The 15420-nt window shown below is 40.0% G+C and overlaps 1 protein-coding gene across 1 annotated transcript; it reads left to right on the plus strand.

The window, feature by feature from the left end:
* Positions 1–2055: 2055 nt before the first annotated feature.
* On the plus strand, positions 2056–15370 carry msrb2 (methionine sulfoxide reductase B2). Its single transcript, XM_088919328.1, has 5 exons — positions 2056–2295; positions 4529–4635; positions 4747–4823; positions 8826–8973; positions 10488–15370. Exons 1-5 carry the CDS (start codon positions 2184–2186, stop codon positions 10590–10592), a joined length of 549 nt encoding a protein of 182 aa, XP_088775454.1. The 5' UTR covers positions 2056–2183; the 3' UTR covers positions 10593–15370.
* Positions 15371–15420: the final 50 nt, after the last annotated feature.

Here is a 15420-nt window from a genome sequence, read left to right on the forward strand (position 1 = left end):
TGTGTTTTACAGATGACATTTCTGGAAAGATTTATACTTATTTAATCAATGCACAATGAAAATGAGTTTTGATGGATATGTGCGCTTGCGATATGGGCAGTAATAGTGCTCTAAATACATATGATCTACGGTACAAAGCTTCAGAAGCAGCTTATCACTTACAGTATAACTGTAACAGATTTACAAAGCAATAACAAGATAATCTTTTTTATAGCCGGTGCACTGGCATTTTATTGGACAGACGTGACAAAGGTAATTTCATTATGCTGATTAACGTTTGTTATCAACAGGGTTAATTAACAGGCGGGCTGCCGTGAAAGTCACAGACTAGTAGTGTGTGTGCCCACTGGTGGACGTAATATAAGATGGACATCTGCAGCAAGTGCTTTGCACTAGACTGCAGATGCTGTAGTAGGATTCTGTTCCATTGTACTCACAGAGCCTGGATGTTGATCTCTGAGCCCTACATGCTGCATGTCATCCCAGCTCATTCCATAAAGCCTCACGTCTGATGAGTAGGGGGTCCACAGCACACTGGAACTGTTGTTGCATTTGTTTCCTACAAGAAAACCCCAGCAGCAGTAGCATGCAGATGTATGTCCTCCCTCTTGAGCTTTGTTGTGTCAGGATGTGCCTGCGGGAGAGGCAGCAGATGAGGTCCCAGGACTTGATCTTAGGGGAGCTGTGAAGTCAGGTTGTCATCGATGACTCACTGCATTTCTAAACCAGCAGACCTGGCAGTTGGAAGAAGGATCATGAAGGCTGAGCATGATGTGTCAGTATTAGCAAGATATTGATAGTCTGTAAAGTCAGCGGTGTGTGGAGCAGTGTTTAGTGTTCTGCCCTTATAACTCAAAGAATGGGCGTTCAAATCGCAGGTGAGACAGTGATATTGCACCTTGAGCAAGATATTTCACCTGAGTTGCTCTAGTGAAAGGCTCTGATGTATACATGAATGTTGCTTTGGATAAATTGATCAATTAAATAATTGTGTCTTTGGTTGTAAGATTTCGCCAGGTTAGAAGTTGCGGGCTGCGAACATCCCAGACAGGTGCCAAGATAACAATGACATGAAGGAATTATTCTCTGGATACGTGGGGCATACAAGTTCCTGTCTGTATCTGTCAATCTTAATTTTCACCAGGTTGATCATTCAACAGATCAAATCAGCTTGTTACATTGGCCCAGTTACATCTCTCGCTAATTTGGTGATTATCAGCTTATGCAGTTATGGTCACTCATGCTCAGTAATTGATAATTGGTTAATTAAAATGACACCAAAAAAACTTATACTGCAAAACCCTTATACTTCTTTCTAAAAATGTGCAGAAATTGATTAGATGTCAGTGCTCCGAAAGCAATGTCAATAGAGAATGTATAGAGCTGCAAACTTCACAAGTTTATCTGAAAAGGCATAAAATGAATAAGATCCTCACCAAATTTTTCAAGGATATGTCAATGCCTTGTAAATACGGATGTACAACAGCTCCAATTGGAATGTAATAATCCTATTTTTTAGTTTTTGCATGTATCTTTTTTGTTAATAGGTTCATGTTGTGTTAGATATATCTTAGATTGTGTTACTTCTTTTACCTGTCAACAAGGCTGGGACAAAAAAGGAGGAAAATAATAATAGCATGTACCTCAGTTGTAATATCATTTAAAAATGTGGATATAAACACACCATCTGTCCTCTACAACATACAGTATCTTTTTTTTTGGTTTGTGTGTTCGGCTATGCTTTTGTGCACTATTACCCTAAAAGTTGTGCAGCTTTGCCCACCGTTCCAGAAAAAAAAAAACTTAAGACACTTATTTGACAAAGCATTCATTTTCTCTTGTTCACCTATATTGTTTACCGTCATTAAGGCCTTTAATTACTTTTTCTAAAAGTGAATGGATGGCAAATAGCCCCCTATAGTACTTTCAAAGTCGACAAGTGTACCTCGGCTAGTACCACACAGCTGTCTTTTTCAGTTAGTACGTGTAACCGGACCTTGGCCATAATTCTCCGGCGCTGTAGCCTTGCTCTTGGAAAGGCGTCACAGAGGGGGGGCGCAACGCCTGTTTCGCGAGAGAAACGGATCTTGCTGAAGTGCGCACAGGCGCCTAGGCAGCAGTTGACCACTGTGGGCTTCTCCGAAGCACAAACCTCTCTGAGCACTGAACTGGGGAAGGAGAAGATGGCTCGTTTTCTTTGCCGATTTGCTGCTGTCCGCGTGAAAGAAATTGCGCATATGCCATTACCAGGAAAGACGAGGCTGTCTTTGGTTCGCCACATTTTCACAAATTCTGGTAGGTATGGTTACCTTGAGCTTTATTAACTCGTGCTTAAAAAATTACATCAGCGCTTTCGATTGATGTATTTTAGTGTTATGTTTTTATCCAGATACACTACAAAAAATGCAATTAGTTAAATTCTGTTTTTAAAAATCACCCTTTCACCAACATATCAAGAGACAATTCAGGTTTACACTGTGCTGTGTAAGGTTGTAACACAAAGATTGTTCCTGTAGGTATACTAGTTAGCTTTCATTGCCGTGGAAATTTCCAGCCTAGAAATGCACATCTGTGTTTTTTCCGGGGTATTGATTTTTCTGAAGATAAAAAAAATACTTCATGCGTTTTGTGTTTTTTTTTTACATGCTTGGGGGTAAATATATTAACGGCAGTCATGAACATACGCTACACATTTTGATAGCTTTTTTGAAACCATGGTTTTTAACTCTAGTTATATGTTATATTCCCTTGACAGCTGTGCTTTGATTTAAAATTAAAATACGGGTAATTGGTTATTTGTGCGCATCTCAAAATTAAATGTAACATAATAAAAATGCATATGTTCTTATCTTCGTCGAAGTTAAAGCCTCTCCCCAGGCAGAAATTCCGTCCCTTCTATGTGAGCCGATTGGTATTGATCCAGCAGGGTCTCACGTTCAGCTCGGCGGTCGTGGAAATGTACCGTAAACAGTGATCAAAGTCCCTCCTACTTTCAGGGAGATCGCTCCTTCGCTCTGTGCCCCAGATTTTCAATGAACTCTGTTACAGCTCGTCTGAGGTGAAGAGCCGGAGAGCTGCACGTACTGGAGAGCGATCCTGCTGACAGTTCAGGGCGAACGCGTGAAACGGGACAACTGAAGCGCGTTAATTGTGGCGCAAAATGTTGCCGTTAATCATTGTTCATCTTATCGATGTAATAACAATTATTTTATTGTATGTGATGCCTCCAGTTGTAAAGACATTTATTTTCATTATAGAAATACGACATCCAATATCGTTCTTTCTGCATCGAAACAAATGTACTGAAGCACAAACGTAGATTGAATTGTTAAATGAGATAAAGTTGGGCTCTTTTTTTTTTGCATGATCTCATCTCATCAGCGTTTGTGCCAGGAAAGTGGAAGTCACATGTGATTTGGCTAAACACTGCTCACTTGAATCTTTTAACGTCTACATAAATGATCGATTGATATCTCGTGTGTTTTTCAATAAGCAGGGCGCTCAGCCGTGGAGCTGTGGGGCTACGTTTTCTCTTAGGACAGAGCAGGTTGAAAGATGGTGTTGATAAAAGGCAGCACTTCAAGACGAAGAATTATGATAATATTTACGTTTAGACCTAATAGCACTGACAGCAAGTGTATAATGGATTCGTATAGGAATGAAGGTAAATTAAAACAAAGATTACAGGATGTAAGATTAAGGTAAAGCATAAGAGTTCAGTTATTGGGATTTCTAATCACAGATAAGATGGGCTAGGCAGCCCTACAGGATGTTTGCTTCGGTTATAAGGGGACCTAGACAAACAGGGTACACCGAAGAAATCAATATAATAATAAAAAATTAATCATTCCTTACACTTAATGGGGACTCCCCTCCACCACCACCAATGTGTAACACCCACCTGTATGATGTGATGGCAGCCAGAGTGCGCCAGTACACTCTCCATGCATCAGCTATCAGTGGGGAGGAGAATACAGTGATGAAGCCAGTTTCTAAATGAGGATTATTAGGAGGCCATGACTAGTAAAGGCCAGGGGGAAATTTGGCCAGGTTACCAGGGTTACACCCCTCTACTCTACTCTGGGGTTTTTAATTAACACAAAGAGTCAGGACCTCAGTCTGAAGGATGGTGCTCTTTTTACAGTATAGTGTCCCTGTCACTATACTGGGGCATATACTACTAGCCCCACTTACACCTCTTCCAGCAGTACTCTGCATTTTTTTGTGTGTCTACATTTAGTTCTTACTCTAGTGTGGCACAGACTGGCAGACACATATTCACAGATCAGAGGGATGTTCCTCCTTTCAGACTGTAAGTCTAACAAGTCAGGAATGTTGTTTGCATTAGACAGACTACTATACAGTAGATTAAACTGCAGAGTGTCAGATAACAGACATACATAAACCTTGACATCTACTACCAGTTGAAATACAGTTGCTTTTTCAGGTCACAATTCACAGTGTACTTTTGGAAATACAAAGCATAGGAGCATCTTTCAACGTAGATGTCTCTGTATCTACATTCCAGGCCTGAGGTCACTCACACGGTATGATGAAACAGTCGTCACAACCGACTGGCAGAAGAAGTTAACCCCGGAGCAGTATGTTGTGACCAGGGAAAAGGGGACCGAGCTGGTGAGTGTGGTCAGCTGTCCGGCAGTAGTTCCTAGTCTGAAATATTCAGCCTTGCAGTCCTTGTAATTATACAAACTCTTCTGTGTGTTTTTCTGTGTCAAATCTTTCTAGCCCTTCAGCGGTATCTACCTGAACCACAGTGAGCCAGGAATGTACCATTGTGTCTGCTGCGACACACCTCTGTTCAGGTAGAGTTTAACCTTCACAGCTGAACACACAGGAACACAGGGTGAATCCCAGCATGGAGACTTGTTACTGGATGTTCACTGCTTCATGTTCCGAACGCCTCAGTATGTTGTAACTTGGGCATTCTGAACATGTCTTCCAGGATCTGTGTTTGACATGCAGGTGAAAAGCATGTTCTGTGTACAATATATACTGTATGCTTAGTGAATTTGCTGGTCAGGGTGGAAAATTAAGATTTACGAGAAGGAATCCAATAATACAGAAAGTCAGTTTTACATAATTTTGTAGTATGTGCCGACTCTGTGGCAAGAGTATCACTTCTCTTTTAACCTTGTGTAGCAGCAAGACCGGGAGCTAAAAATTCTTTGGCATTCTTGGGAGTTTAGGAAGCAAAACTGTCTTGGGCGCTTTGTCACCGATCAAGCTAAACAGAACTTGCGCGGTTGTCCAGTAGAGCCAGGCAGAAATTGCTTGGGTCACACTCTGCTCTCCAGGGGTCAGTATCTTTCCAGCTGTCTTTAGTCAGTCTCAGGTGTCAAGACCGTGAATAGGGAGCATTCCTGGAAACAGTCTGGTGGATGAAGTAATTAAACAAAAGTCGATGCACATGCATTAAGGGCCTATCATGCTTTCATTGGACATGACATTTTATGACATTTTTATTCGTGACATTCATTGGACGTTATTGCATAATTTTCAAGGGCAGGCTATTAGCAGACAGTGCTATGTGAAGGCTGGGTCAATACAAAACACCCAGTTCCCAAAATGCATAATTTAAACACCTCTAAAGCTCGGATTGTATCATTGTTCTGCCTTAGATGTGTTGACAAGATGGAAGCCATACAGGAAAATCCAATAAAAAGCTGGTTTAAAAAAATGTAAAGCAACGGAGTTGTCAGAAATATGGCTGATCTGAAAAGGGAAGGTGTAGAGCAGGTGTGTTAAGCAGGGAGTATCCTTGGACTTCGTCAGGTGGGTTAACTAATTAACAAAAGCTGATGCATCTGCGTTGTATGGTTAACAGGCCACATGCTTTATGACATCCAGCAGAAGGTATCGCTTAAATTGCTAGTTATGCGCTGGCAAGTTTTAGCTGGCAGCTTTCCCAGTCATTGCTGAGGCCAGTGTTGGGGTGCTGCTCTATTTCCTGTTTGCTCCTTACTTGTACGCCTCGCTCCCATTGATCAGTTTTAGGCCAGCCAAGTAAACGTTGGCGGAAAAGAATGATTCTCACCGATGATGCAAGTTGGGCTTGAGGCATACATAACGGAAAATGTATACAGTGTGTCTTCCATAACAAGAAAGAATAGCAGCCCTGGAGAATTTGTACCTCAGGAGGTGCCCCTCCTCCCAGAATAAAAGGATCTTTGTGCAGCTCTGCTGTTTCACAGGGAACACAACCCCAGTGAACTCTAATTCCGGCTTGGTCTAATTCATCTCAGGCCACCTGAGACCCTGCCTTGGCATTCTTGTTGTAATCATTCTGTGGTTTATTTTCATTTCTAAAAGCCTGGTTGTATCCGTGCAGATACAACATCAACAACAGTGTGTTACGTTGCCTCTCTTTTCCTATGCCTGTGTTTTATTAATAATAGTGTTACGTGTCTGCCTAAGAATACCTTTTTTCTTGTAATAAGGTCTTATTGTAGTAAATGATAGCAAATTGCTATGACAGGTTTTGCTCTTGCTTTTTGAGAGTCCATTTGTGAAGGGCAGTGGTGTCTGTGGTATTTTCTCCCACTTTATTAAGATAATCATTAGAGTAATCAGAGCGGTCAAAAAAAATTCAAAACTTTTGAGCTGTTGATTTAAAGACACCTGTATAACCTGGTACATTCTAGTCCTTGACTAGAATTGTGTATCTTTTGATTACAAAATGCGGTGTTTCCTTATAGTTTGCTTGTTCTCTACATGAAGAGATCCGTTTTACAATTTTACAGCTATGTAATTTAAACTCAAAACACTTAGCGGTAGATGCAAAATAAACAGAACCTGTTGCAGGAAACGGATGTGGTGAGTTCTGGCTAATGCTTGCTCCTTGCCCTGTAAATCCAGAGTGAATCTTCTTTTGCCCGATTTCAAGTGCCAGTACTCTTCAACAGTACCCTGTTGTTGATTGATTGTTGTTTAAACAATGGATTTATGCGTCTTAAGGCTTTATTTCTCTTCTTACTTGGGCTTCTGTCATTTACCTCTTTTTCCCTTTGTACAAATTGATGGATGCCAAGGGGAAAAAAAAGCTGAAGAATTATGTTGACAGATAAGTAATTAGCGCAACACATCATTCATGATCAGACTTATCTAGGAAGTTATATTTCTTTTTCCCATGGAAGGGCAACACCCTGACAGCTCTCTACTTATCTCTCACAGCCCTCTTTGCTCGATTTCCCGCAGTCTGGCTTTAACCCAGCACACTCTACTGGAACTGCTCTTCTCCCGGTTAGCGATGCCCTTCAGTCGGCTTGTGCTGCTTCCATCTCGTCTCCCTTAATTCTCCTTCTTTCTGCTCTGTTGCCTGTGACACTGTGACTCACACTATCCCTTTGACAACACCTGCTGACCCAGGAATCACCACTTGCACCTGGTTTCTTTTCTACCTTGCTGGTTCCTGGTGGCACTTAAGGGGTCTCCTGATGCAGCTCACTCTCATTCACTGGGGTTTTATCACTTTTCAACACAGTTATGCCGCCTGCTGACAGCTGTTTGTGAAGGATTCGGAAAAAGGCAAGCAATTTCCGAGGCAATTGAAATGGTGGCATGGCTCTTGTCCATTACAGTGTCTTGTTCAGAGGAGTTATTTAGATTGGAGACAGGCATTAATGGATCTGTCACTGGACTGTAGAGGTGCTTAATGTCACAGTGATTCGTTCTGTGTGGGAGCCAGTAATTGTTAAAGAATATTCTGTTAAAATAAATATGTTACTCACAAAGAATTGTTTCTTCATTCCTACCCACAATTCCCATCACACATTGATTTGTAAGGTTTTACGTTTTGAATTGGTGTCTTTAATACTGTGGCCACAAAACCAGGATTTTTTTTCCACTAAAAACAATAGAGGAGCCTGCAGTGTAGGTGCAGATAAGCCTACACAATTAATCTGCTCACATCAGTTAGTCAGTGTCTAGCTTTAAAATTTGTTTTTATTAGCTTTTATTTTTAGTACTAGCAGTGATATTAAGCCGGGTAAAATGGCATCTACTGTATCTTTGAGCTTCACACATAAAAAAAGCTCTCAGTGATTTCCCTCCCATACCTTCTGTGAAACAGAAAATCCCCTCAGTGTGTCACATGAATCCCTTCTAGGTATACGATATTAACCATTTAATATATTCTCTGTCACATGATACCCTTGCCTCAGTGATAGGCATCATGGTAAAGGAGTCATTGTTGTTGTTGTTTTACTGACCCCTGGTGGCGGCATCACATTCTGCAGGAACCTTTTCTCTTTCCTTCATACTTCACACCCAAAATGTCACCAAACCTTTTTTACAGTACTTCAAAAATGTCTGGTGTCTACTTTGGTATTTTGATAAAAAATGATCAACCGCTGAAATAAGGCATTCTTTCTGGAAATACTTTAGCCTCTCAACATTGGTCCAAATTTCTAATTGTTTTCTAATGGAACCCCCAACCTAATTATTTTGTTATTACTATTGATGACAGGAGTAGGAAATTCTGATCTCTTCACTTTTATTGTGTATTACTTCACCCACTTGAAAGTCTAAAAACTGTTTTTGTTTTTCCAAAAGAGAGCAAACCTCAAAATGAACTATAAAAAGAGCAGTTAACAAAGCATACGGTAGTATACCGTAAACTGCAAATGTTGACAGCGCCATTGCCCTTTATTTAGGATAAAATAATAGTAATACCTCAATAAGCTGGCCATTATGATTTCAATTCTTGAGAAATGGCGAGATACGGATTTGGTTGCACTAAAAAATAACGTCCTAGATGTTGACTCCCACCTTTCGGTTTTTCTTATTTCTCCCTTCCTCCTTCGCAGTTCAGAAGCGAAGTATGATTCGGGGACAGGATGGCCTTCCTTCTACGAGGCCCAGGGCACAAAGGGGAGAGACGAGAGCAACACCGGCATTCTGCGTCGCCCTGACAACTCGCTGGGGTGCGCGGGGACCGAGGTCATCTGCAGGAAGGTGAGTCTTCCCACTCCCCGGGCTACGACCCTGGCAGGAATTCACCCTCCATAGGTTTTTTAGCAAGATAAGGGATTTGCTTTGAAAATCTTAGGCAATACTATGCAAAAAAGGAAAGAAAATCTCCTTGGCACAGTTACTGCAGCTGCTTCCCCCTTGTGAGAAATATTGGACAGGAACATAGACACATTCAGATGTGTCTGTCAGCTACAGATTTGACAGCATGGAGGTTATGAGACACATTTATGGCAAGGTTTGTGGTACAGATGAATTCCATTATTTCTGGTATTATTTTATATAAGCTTCTATATAAAAATGTATACGGGTATATGGATATTAGATTTTTGAAATGACCACAGTTAATGTACATTTATGTACCTTGTAACTCTGAACCATCCATGTAAACCCCAAAAGGACTAAACTGCTTATTTAATTTAACTGAACTAAAAACAGAGTTAGAGGTGAATCAGTCAGGGCCAATGAATATCATTAGTATCACATATTCAATTTATAGCTCTTAAAAACCTTGCGACTTTGAACAGACTTCTTTGTAAGATATGGACTGCACACATTTTTCTTCATGTGTGCATGTGCGTGCAAGGGAATCAAAAGATTTAATTTAACATTGTGGGTTAAATTGTCCCAACTGTATGTGTAATATTTATAAAAAACATCTTAATTTTGCAAATACTTTTACAACCTGCTGTTGAAGATCACATCTTTTAAGGATAAGCTGGAACGAACATTAATGACAGATTTTAAAGACAAATGTCAAACAGCTGCTAACAGAAATTCTGCTTATACAGCATGTTTTGACAGCTTAGCATATTAGCTCTGTTGACATTAAATAACCATTTCAAATGTGCCTAAACACGGGAATTGCTACTGTATCCTGAACATTAGAATGTATGAATACGATAATCCCTTGTTATATAATCTTAATTTGTTCCTCGTGAAAACCGCTTATGAGCTTGGAACTGGTATAATGGAAATTAAATTCCCATTACTTCCCAAGTTAAAATCTTGGAAGTCCAAAACGTTCCCAGGGGAAACCCATGTGAACACAGGGAGAACATACAAATTCCATACAGATAGCACCCCAAAAATGGACCAAAGGCCCCTTTGCCCTTATGCAGCAAAGCAGCAATCCTGAGTACTGCACCACCAAGCTGCCCTTAGGGACTAGAGCTGGGTGCCTATGCTATAAAGAGTGAAGCCTGGGCTCTACAGACTCCTTTCCTGTTGGCTTCCCAGACTGCACTACATTAAGTAATATTTAAGGATTTTCTGCTTCACTAGTTCATCACCAAGGTGGTGATACCTTTTACAGGAATAGTCCCCACCAATGAAGAGGCCTAAGCAAGCACAGTTATGTCTGACTTTTAAGAGGCTGGTAATAGTACTATACAGTTATCAGCTGTTAGTGCACACAGCTTTTGAATTTCTTCTGCTTAGACGCTGACTCTCCTTGAGCCTTGAATGAGTTCTGTTTTATTCCCGCTGTCACCCACTAGTGTGACGCTCACCTCGGCCACGTGTTTGAAGATGGACCGGAGCCATCCGGGCAGAGGTTCTGTATCAACAGCGCGGCCCTGACCTTCAAAGCCAGCTCCAAGTAGTGCTGTTCCGACACATATCTCCAAAAGGAAAACCAATACCAGCAGTTTGGTGCCAAATGGTGTGAGGAGCATGTTGTGTTATTCTTCAGGTGCCGTGACGGACCTATCAATAATCAAACGTGTTCGATGTTAGATGACCAGGTTCACATTTTTTTTTTTTACTGGGGTAGTTTCTGAAATTGTTTACAATATGGTCCAGTATGATCTGGTGCTTATCCAAATTGTGAAGCCATGTCTTTTATAGTATACTCCAAAGGTCAGAAAGAAAAAGGAATTGTAACAATTTCAAATGTAGCCGTTTGGACACAAAAGGTGAGGAATTCTCAAAAGGGGCATTCATTATTGGTTCTCCTCCCAAAGACTTTGGAATTAAGCTTTCCTAAAACTTTTTAAATGTTTTTTTTTGCTATATAAAGATTACTAAGAGGCCTGCCTATGTTTAGATAACCATGAAAAATGGGCACCTTTTCTGAGAAATAAATCCAAAACTGAGCAATTAAGATGAAGTCATAGACTGGGGGTAACTATCCATGGTCCTTGAGAGTCGCAATCAGTGTGCAAGCGCGAGTGTTTATCGTGCGTTTTGTGACAGGACAGGCCAGCTGTGGGACTTCAAGTTGTAAACACGGTAAACGAAAAATGATTATTTTTTCTCTCTTTTACCTCTCTCTCATACAAATAAACGAAAGCACACCTTTTCATTTTTAAATAATCCCAGAATTACCTACAGTACACGAACAAATCAGCAGCTTCAGTGGTCATGACAAAATTCTTCCTCGAGTCCTGATAAGTCTTTAGAAGTTGACGATTCAGGGAGGCATGTGGCTCTCCGGGACCAGGGCTAGCCCCCCCTGCAGTTCACAGACGGTGTGATTCAGCCATGTGATTGAGGCCAACAGCCTGGCTTCCTTCAGGAAATGGCTGGATGAGATGCTTGGATCAATTATCTACGCAGTACCAATGGGCTGAATTGGCCTCCTCTTGTTTGTATCCTTTATGTTCTGTGGAACTGGTAAAGGCTTATGAGAAAAGAGGCAAAAACACTGGGTTCCTTTTCTTTTCCTTTCAGCATGGAATAAACCTTTACCTGTTCCTTTGCAGCCTACGCATGCTGACGCAACCTCCAAGTTAAACTTCATTATGTTTTATGTTATATTCTAAGTAGATATGGAACGGCCAGACTTGCAGTCCGTCTGTTTACTGTTGTGTGAGCAGCATGAGTCAGTTTGGTACTTTTTCTCTTCCCTCTCTGCCACACTTTAAGTGGGAGTAATTTATGGAAATATGCCTGTATAAAATAATCATCTACAATGTGGATAACTAAAGGTCTATACTGGATTATGTAAACAAATTAGAAAGAAACATTATTTCAATTTTTGTGAACTTGGCCCTTTGGACCCTTTTGAAGACTGTGATTGTTTCTAAAGCTGCTGTTCAATACTGGTCCTCTTCGTGATAAGGATGCAGGCAGTTTTGCGGTTCACTTGCTTGGACCCGGACTGATTGCGCTAAGTTTTCAAAGGTGACTGTGAGATTTAGATTAGCTGCAATTCCAATGTTTTGACATTTGAACAAGAATCGACTTTAAAAGTGAAGTTTCTAACACATGCAAAATGTGCATTAAACACACCTAAGGGAAGAATACACATCATTAATTTTTGTACAGTGTAATATTAGTTTACAATAAATTATCACCTGTCCCCTTGTAAACAAACAGTTAAGATATCAAATGACACCAACTTCTACATTATTCAGAGGTATGATAATGTACTGTATACATTGTGTATATTGTTGAAAGTTTTCTTATAATTCAGAAACACTTCTTCAAGAATATTAGACTTAGAACAGAGTGGTAGAAATAAACTCCTCATTGGCCTAACAGTGATAGCCTTGATGTCTGAAAATAGATAAATGCAGATTTTACAGATTATTTTCAGACTGAAGTCTTTAACTCTGAAAACACAATTTAATGTGACAGAGTCACAGCAGCAGATATGAAGGTGGGAGATTAGCAGTTAGGTCTCCCCACCCTGTTGGTAGGAAAACCTTTTTTTTTTTTTAGCTGTAAAGGCAAAAGTGTTCCCTTCTCTGTTCTTGTTTTTTTATCCAAAAATGTATATATTTTTTTGCACTCGAGGGAATACCTGAAATACCCCAAACAGGCTTTTTGCCTTTTGTAATTAAAAAAAGGGGCAGACTACAGCTTTTGCAACCAGAAAACAGCAGGCTGCAGCTCATGTTTACTTCTAGTGGAAAAAAACCTGGATAAAAAACAAAACTCTTAAAAAGAACAGAGAGGCGAACACAAGCAGTAGTTCTCTTTTTTTCCATTCATGTCTCTGTTAAGGATGCTGTCAAAGGATCAGACTGGGTCACAAAAAGTTTGTTGTAGCAGTTTTGGCTGGCCTCTGATTGTGAGCTTTCTAAATCCAACTGTTACTCAATGGGGAGTTTTAGATGTCGTTGTGCTTAAATACAACACTTTCTCTTTTAAAGACAGCAATTTACAGCAGCCAGTATTAAAGTCTTAAAAGTTAAAAAGCCTAACAAGAAGTATTTCTTTTAACGTCTGACAACAAAAGTCACCTTTGACATTTTTATCGCTTAAGGCATGAATGAAAGGATCGAAAGAACAATAATCAAAGTTTTGTGTAATTTATAATTGTGAAGAATAATGTCTGTTAATCTGTTAAAAACATTTATCATACTGTTTTATCTTTGAATCAGAAGTCTCAGTGTTACATGATTGTTTTTATCCACCAGTAAAGAATTTTTTTTTACCATTTGTTTTCTCAGATTTTCCAGAGCTCTGTCACAAACTACTGACCACAGCGTAGATAAAGATTAAATTAAACTGCATAATACTCCAGCCAAGATATACTGTAGCACAGACCTTATGATAAATGATGTCCAAGATGCTAGTCTGCAATTTGACAATAGGAAAGAAATGTTGCTCTTCTACTGGCCTAAGTTCAAAAGCAGTCATAATGACGAGCCTAATCAAAGAACAGAACTCTCTGCGATTAAGTCTTTTTTGTTATTTATTTCATATTTGGGCGTGATTGCCTGACTTTCCTTGCTGTCGCTGTCTTTGGGTGTAACAGATAAGAAGAGCCAGCTCATTTTGTAGCGAGAGTGAACTCTTGTCTAGAGCTCTGGACAAATCTTGACCAACTAATATGTTGATGCCCTAGTTGGGCATCAACACTGCCCACAGTCCAGTGCTGTGGATACTCATAAAATCTATTGTATTCATCTACTGTATATCAGGAGACTTCTGGTCTTCTAACCAATTTACTTTACAAATAACTGTATATATTTTTAGAGACAAATTTACACTGGCTGATACATTATGTAATAACGATTACTGCATGTTTTCCTATTTATTTCTTATTCAAACAATAGATGTATTGATGCATGCTGTAATACTGAACTGTAATCTTAAGGTTTTGTTAGGCACGTTCAGTAAATCCGAAACAATATCTTAGGTGTTTCTACAAATTATGCAGCACATTTGCAAATAAGTGTACCTCAATGATCTGTTACGTTAAGAGGGTGTTATTTTTGGCTTTATTTCCATAATGGAAGACCTTTCCCTGGCTGATTGAAGACCTGCCTGCTGGTATAGTTAATGTGCAAGGGCAAAGTAGGTTTCCAAGGCAGGGATGTCCACTTAAACAATTAAACCATTTTAACATGCATGTGAGGCTCTCTTGAAGGCAGCTGTTGGTTACCAAGCAACAGACTGGCATCACCTTACTTTTGCTTTGTCGTAGTTGGCTTCATACATGCTATTTCTGGAGATACTTTTACTTTTTCTCTTAGTTCTGAACTTTAATTTCTTGTTAAAACAACCTCTACACGTGGTGAGGAGAGGAGTCGTAGGGTAATCTGAAAAGAAGTAGCAGTGAGTCTTGGTGGCAAGTGTGTTCAATGCTGTATCAGTGCCGAAAGAGAACACAGTATAAATTAACCTGCCCTTCTGGCTACCGTAGCACAAATGCATCCTGATTAAAAACCCAAGCACACAGCTGTGAGCTCCATCGGAAGCATTCCTGTGTGCTGTCCTGTCATGACATTTTTATATTGGGTGAAGGCCAGCCACAGGAAAGAACTTGAGCAGTTTTAATTGTAAAATACACGAAAGATGACAGATTTTTTTTGGGAGAAAGGGGATGATTTTGCTTATCCTTCCAAGCAAGGGGCTGGATAAATGGCAGAGAAGCCTAGGACAAGCCAGAAGACAGTCAGCTCTCAGAGCCCACTCTGACCTTCCACAGCCTGTTTTTCCAGAAAGCCTGAAATCATTCCCTAAGCAGGTCCTCTCTTCAGGGCGACAGAGAAGAAAGATCGGCAGAAGCTGTCAGTCTGTGACCATAATAAAGCTCCAGATGTCCCTTTAAAAGGTTTTTGAATTGTGTACTTCACTACTATAGGAAGAATGCCCAGCATAATCTCATATACTGCAGTCCTCTACATATGCAAAATGCAATTCTCTGAATAAGGAGTACACTGATTTTCTTTCACTGGAGAGGTTGTGTGATATTTCACCTTAGAAATACTGTACCGGTGCATCCTTTGTAATACAGGATAGTTTGTTTTTGATGCAATACAGGTTATTTACAGGCATTACTGTGAGTTAGAAAATGTACCTGCTGCAATTGCACAGCTACAGTATGTGATACAAAATGAGTCTCTTCTATTACTTACTTCAACGATGCTTTTGTATTGATCTGAATGGATTAAAACAAATTAAAATGTCATCAGATGTTTTTAAACCCCTCTTAGTGTTGTGGTTTACCATTATGATCTCATTAGAAAGACTGCA

This window comes from Atractosteus spatula, chromosome 6 (assembly GCF_055471065.1).
Source record: "Atractosteus spatula isolate fAtrSpa1 chromosome 6, fAtrSpa1.hap1, whole genome shotgun sequence".
NCBI classification, from domain to species: domain Eukaryota; kingdom Metazoa; phylum Chordata; class Actinopteri; order Semionotiformes; family Lepisosteidae; genus Atractosteus; species Atractosteus spatula.

Excerpts from the sequence above, each read along its gene's own strand:
- msrb2 (XM_088919328.1), top strand. The coding sequence starts at position 2,184 with ATGGCTCGTTTTCTTTGCCGATTTGCTGCTGTCCGCGTGAAAGAAATT. Across the intron at positions 2,296-4,528 it reads CCACATTTTCACAAATTCTG|GCCTGAGGTCACTCACACGG; the intron begins GTAGGTATGGTT and ends TCTACATTCCAG. Across the intron at positions 8,974-10,487 it reads CCGAGGTCATCTGCAGGAAG|TGTGACGCTCACCTCGGCCA; the intron begins GTGAGTCTTCCC and ends GTCACCCACTAG.